Source organism: Muscardinus avellanarius (assembly GCF_963383645.1).
Source record: "Muscardinus avellanarius genome assembly, chromosome: 7".
Taxonomy (NCBI): domain Eukaryota; kingdom Metazoa; phylum Chordata; class Mammalia; order Rodentia; family Gliridae; genus Muscardinus; species Muscardinus avellanarius.
Genome location: NC_137793.1, coordinates 27,437,279 through 27,442,545, shown reverse-complemented (window position 1 = coordinate 27,442,545; position 5,267 = coordinate 27,437,279). Strand labels below are relative to the sequence as shown.

The following is a 5,267-nucleotide window of genomic DNA, read 5'->3' as shown; positions in this document are numbered from 1 at the left end:
CAAGCTGGTGTTCATATCTGCATCATAGTACCCTAACTCTAAGGATATGTACTTATGTATACTCCTAACATTAAATTAAATGCTTCCACTAGTAGTAATATTAAACTTAAGTAGAAAGAAATGTGTAGATGCTATCCATTAAGTTGAAAAGCTGTTTTATCTGGATTATTCCTTTTCTTAAATCATCATGATTGATTCCATATACCAAAAGCAAAACTATACAGCAAATATTTGTAAGGCAAAAGTTCATGAAATATTAAAGTGAATTTTTACAAGAAAAATTCATTTAAAATACAGTCTCGCCAGGCGTGGTGGCGCATGATTGTAATCCCTGCGCTTGGGCTGTGGAGACAGGAGGATCGCACAGGTTCGAAGCCTGCCGCGCTGGCTTAAGAGACCCTGCTTCCAAATAAAAATATAAAAAATCGGTCTAGGAGTGTAGCTTAGAGGTAGAAGGGTTCCCAGGAACCTCAGTACCACAAAAAATTTTAAAAATAAATAAAATGCAGTCTCATTTTTATAAAAATTACAAAACAAAATATTTTTTTATCTTTATGTTGTGGAAATTTTCTAACAAAATTTTAGAAAATACTGTATCGCACCATAAGTTACCAAGTTACCTAGTTATCAGTTTCAAAGACTAACAGTAGGTAAAAAAAAAAACTGATTTCATTATGTCTTTTTCTACTCTCCCACATATTCATATCATTTAATGTGTAACTGTTTCTCAATGCACAACAGAAATGCAAACTCTTTTGGTACATGTCAAAAATGACATCCCACTTAAAAATTAATACTTCCTTAATATTAATACCAAAGACTTGGTTTGAGAACTTAATTTTATAATTATCTTGTTAGTTTTTATACATTGTGCTTGCTTGAATTGGGATACAAATAAGACCTATAGTCTGCAGTTGACTGATAAGCCTTCTAAATTTTATTACTTCTGTAGATTTGTTTCATATTTATAGCACCCCAAAGATAAAATTCATTTAGGTACACTGGACAAGTAGATATACAAAGTTAATTGTCTCCTATGTCTCATGAAAAACAAGTTAAATATGTTGGGTTGTGTAGAGAATCATGTACATTTTTGTGGTACTCCTTTATTTATTTACACATAAAAAATGAATGCTTATTCTAATTAGAATCAAGAATAACATGGAAGACACAGAAAAACAAAGCCTGAAAAGAGTTAAAATATACTTTCTTTTAAAAATTTCCACTTAAGTTTTTTTATTTTTTTTACTAGTGCTTCTGGGAATCAAATCCAGGGACTTGTACTTGCTAAGCATGTGTTCTACCACTGAACTACTTCCCCAGTCCTCCATTTAAAATTTTCAAAAATTCTAAGCCAAAAAGTTGATAGAATGAATAAGTTTCAGAGATAGTATAACATAGTGATTATGGTTAATAATAGTAAATCTTTATCTGAAAATTTCATCTCACAGAAAAGTGATGAGTATGTGAGATAAGAGATATTTAATTGGCTTGACTTAATTCTTTCACAACGAATAAATATATCAAAGCAGCACAATAAGAACAAATCACAGAGCTGGATATGGTGGCACATGCCTATAATTCTAGTACTTGGGAGGCTGAGACAGGAGGATCTCAGGTTTGTAGCTAGCCTCAGCAACTTAGTGAGCCCCTCTGCAACTTAGAACCCATTAAAAATGAAAAATATAATAGGGCCGGGTATGTATCTTAGAAGCAGAATGCCTCTAGGTTCAATACCCAGTACAACACACACACGCATGCACACACACACATGACAGAACATCAAAAAAGGTCACTGACATGGAGGAAAACAAAAACAAGACCATTCTATACACAAATTTAAACACCAAGAAAATTGCTCAAACCCCAGAAATTAATTAACCCAATATTTATTAATTAACCCAATATTTCCTTCTTCAGCTGATACAAGTAGTTGCTGCTTTTTTTTAAACTAGTTATCACTTAGTGTTTCATTCCTTCTTCTACTTCTAGAAAATTGACCTCATTTCTCATACTACTCAGTTGAGGGAGAAATCTCCATTTCTTTGATCCTTCATCGAATTACCACACACGAGTCCTTTTGAGCACATGCTTACTGAGTTCCCCATGCCTCATTGTGAGGTGTCACATCTTCATGGAGTAACCCAGCTTCCACATCTTTGTGTATATTCATGCTAACCTTTCACTAGAGGTTATGAGAGAAATTCATTCTCTTTCTGTCAGCCATAAATTTACTAAGAATTTTAATTAAATATGCACTTTCAATAGTAATATATAGCTCTTGCATCTCTGGAGTGAAAAATTTAAAGCAAGCAGCAATGAAATGATGTATATTATTTCAAGAATATTGTGGAAAAAATATCCCCATGGATTAAAAAATTTATTGCATTGAAGCCCTATCACATGGACCTCAAGGGAAAAGCTTACCGTTTGTGTTGCAAGTATATTTTATCATGATAAAAATATATTTCCCTGCTATGTAAGATGGAGATGAGTTTATTATAAACTAGTTAATTCTATAATACTAGAAGGTATGCCTATTTGTCATATATGCATTTATGGCATACCCATGCTCTTAAAAGAAATGTACATATACCTCTTTGAGATTTATAAATTAGGTGTATATTTCTAGAAAGATGCTGGAATATATATTGTGACATGTCTTTTGTGGAAGGGTACTATGCATATTGCATTATAACCATTGTTCACATGCACAGTACAGAACTGTGAAGACGAGGAGACCACTAGGAACAAGGTAGAAAGCAGAGGGAAAGGAGAGTTTGAAATGGAGGTAGTTTAAAAAGGCAATCAAATCTGAGACATTCTAGCTGATTCTAGAAAAGGGAGATAACATTCCCTCCTTGAAACCACTAGCGCTTCAGAAACACAAACACTTTCCTAATCCCTGCCTGCATCTCCTTGTTCCGGAAGCTGTATACGATGGGGTTCAATGTGGGCGTCACCAGAGTGTAGAGTGCGGCCACCACCTTGTCCTTTTCAAAGGTGTAACTGGAAGCAGGGCGAATGTAGGTGTAGATGACAGGGCAGTAGTAAAGGGACACCACGATGAGGTGGGATGAGCAGGTGGAGAAGGCTTTCTTTTTGCCCTCCGCTGTGCGGATGCGGAGAATAGCAGCAATGATGAAGCCATAAGAGATGCAGGTCAGTGTGAAGTCCCCTACAGCCAAGGTGATGTCGGCGACATACACCATCACTTCATTGACCCTCACGGGGCTGCAGGATAGAGCCAGCAATGGGGGTATCTCACAGAAGAAGTGATCAATGGTGTTTGGCCCACAGAAAGTCAGTCGTAGGATAAGACCTGTGTGCACCCAGGAATTGGTAACTGCAATAGCCATGACGATGCTGAGCAGTGTCACACACATACAGCGGCTCATGATGGTGTTGTAATGAAGAGGGAAAGAAATAGCCACATAGCGGTCATAAGCCATGGTGGTAAAGAGGACCATCTCAGCCCCCAGGGACCATGTGAAGAAGAAGAGCTGAGACATGCAGCCCCCATAGGAAATGGTATTTTCCAGGCTCAACATTGTCTCCAGCAACTTGGGTATGATGCTTGTTGTACAGATGATGTCCACAATGGCCAGTGCCAGGAGGAATACATACATCGGGGTGTGCAAGGTGGGGTTATAGACTATGGCAACAATGATGAGCATGTTGCCTAGGAAAGCCACCAGGTAGACAAAGAGGAAGACAAAGATGAGAACCTCCCGGAGTTGAGGATTTTGGGTGAGTCCCAGAATCAGAAACTCAGTAACGATGCTGTGATTCATCCTGATTGGCAGGTTAAATGGCAGGCACTGCACAAAAAAGACTAAGAGGAAATGGGATCTGTGTGCTGTGGCCAGGAGAACATAGTGTGCCTCTGTGGGTGTGTGAGTCCTTGGAGATTTGAGAATCAATTTGATAAAACTTTGAAGCATTAATTCCATTATGATGGAATTCTGATTTCCAGGCTACATCCTCTCTTCTCTGGGAAGATTCCATTTTCTGGTGGGTATTATTCCATGTACTAAAGGTAGTGGTTGGAAAAAAAAAACATAAGAAAGTAAATGTCTTCAGATATCCCAATTCTGTCATTTGACTTGAAACTTGTCAGAGTATGATTTGCATTCATGTTACATATCTGAGAGAAATTAGCAGAAAAAACATGTCAATATTTTGGTTAATTGCATGGTGTGTTTAGGTGTCTTTCTTGTTTGAGCAAGAATGTCTGAAACAACAGATGCTCACAGGGCTAATTATAGTGGGAACATTTCAGGAGGAAGACACCCAATATAATTATTTTGAGGCTTGTATATTCATGGAACTAGTGACAAATATATTGTCTTCTAAATACTAGACAATTATTAGTGTGTTTTTCTTCAGTTTTACAAGTAAATTGCCCAAACTGAGGAACCAACTATTTGTTTTGTTGCCATATAATGGCAAGAGAATTGGATTTAAAACTAAAAAATCTAAGCCGGGAATGGTGGCCCATGCTTGTAATCCCAGTACTTGGGAGGCTGAGATAGGAGGATTTAAAGTTTGATGATAGCCTCAGCTACTTAGTGAGGCCATTCACAAATTAGTGAGACCCTATTTCAAAATAAAGAATAAAAAACAGGGCAACAGGGCAGGGGTGTAGCATGGAGGTCAAATGCTCTTGGGTTCCATCCCCATATAAGAAAGAAAGAAAGAAAGAAAGAAAGAAAGAAAGAAAGAAAGAAAGAAAGAAAGAAAGAAAGAAAGAAAGAAAGAAAGAGAGAGAGAAAGAAAGAAAGAAAGAGAGAAAGCTGGGGATGTAGCTCAGAGATAAATTTCCCCTGGGTTCAAACCCTAGTGCCTGGAAACAAAATCTAGGGCTGTATGTTATTTCCATTATACCATAAATTAGCCATTCAACCTCTATAAGCTTCAGTTCTTTTTCTAAAGACTGGATAAATTGACATAATGTTTAGTATTATTTGGGCAATATTTCCTAAGGATATCCAAGGAAATAACATTTCCTGGAAAAGTTATTAGGGCATAAGAGAAACTGGTGTTCCATGTAATTTCCTCTCCAAAACTTTTTCAGTAGCCTGTCCTTTATTTTCTTTTATACTTATTTCTTTTGTTAGATTTGCTTTTTATGCACTGAAAATTATTGACATAAATTCATGGCTTCCAAGACTATTTTAAAATATGCGTTTATTGGTGCATTATCATCTCATATCAAAATGAAGTACAGATTGTTAGAGACATACATGTTCCAAGAGTTATAACCA

General features: G+C 36.7%; 1 protein-coding gene across 1 annotated transcript; it reads right to left on the bottom strand.

The window, feature by feature from the left end:
- Nucleotides 1-2,870: 2,870 nt before the first annotated feature.
- On the bottom strand, nucleotides 2,871-3,794 carry OR13G1 (olfactory receptor family 13 subfamily G member 1; the record flags this gene model as incomplete). The annotated part of the gene is made up of 1 exon (XM_080698654.1): nucleotides 2,871-3,794. One exon carries the CDS (start codon nucleotides 3,792-3,794, stop codon nucleotides 2,871-2,873), a length of 924 nt encoding a protein of 307 aa, XP_080554780.1.
- Nucleotides 3,795-5,267: the final 1,473 nt, after the last annotated feature.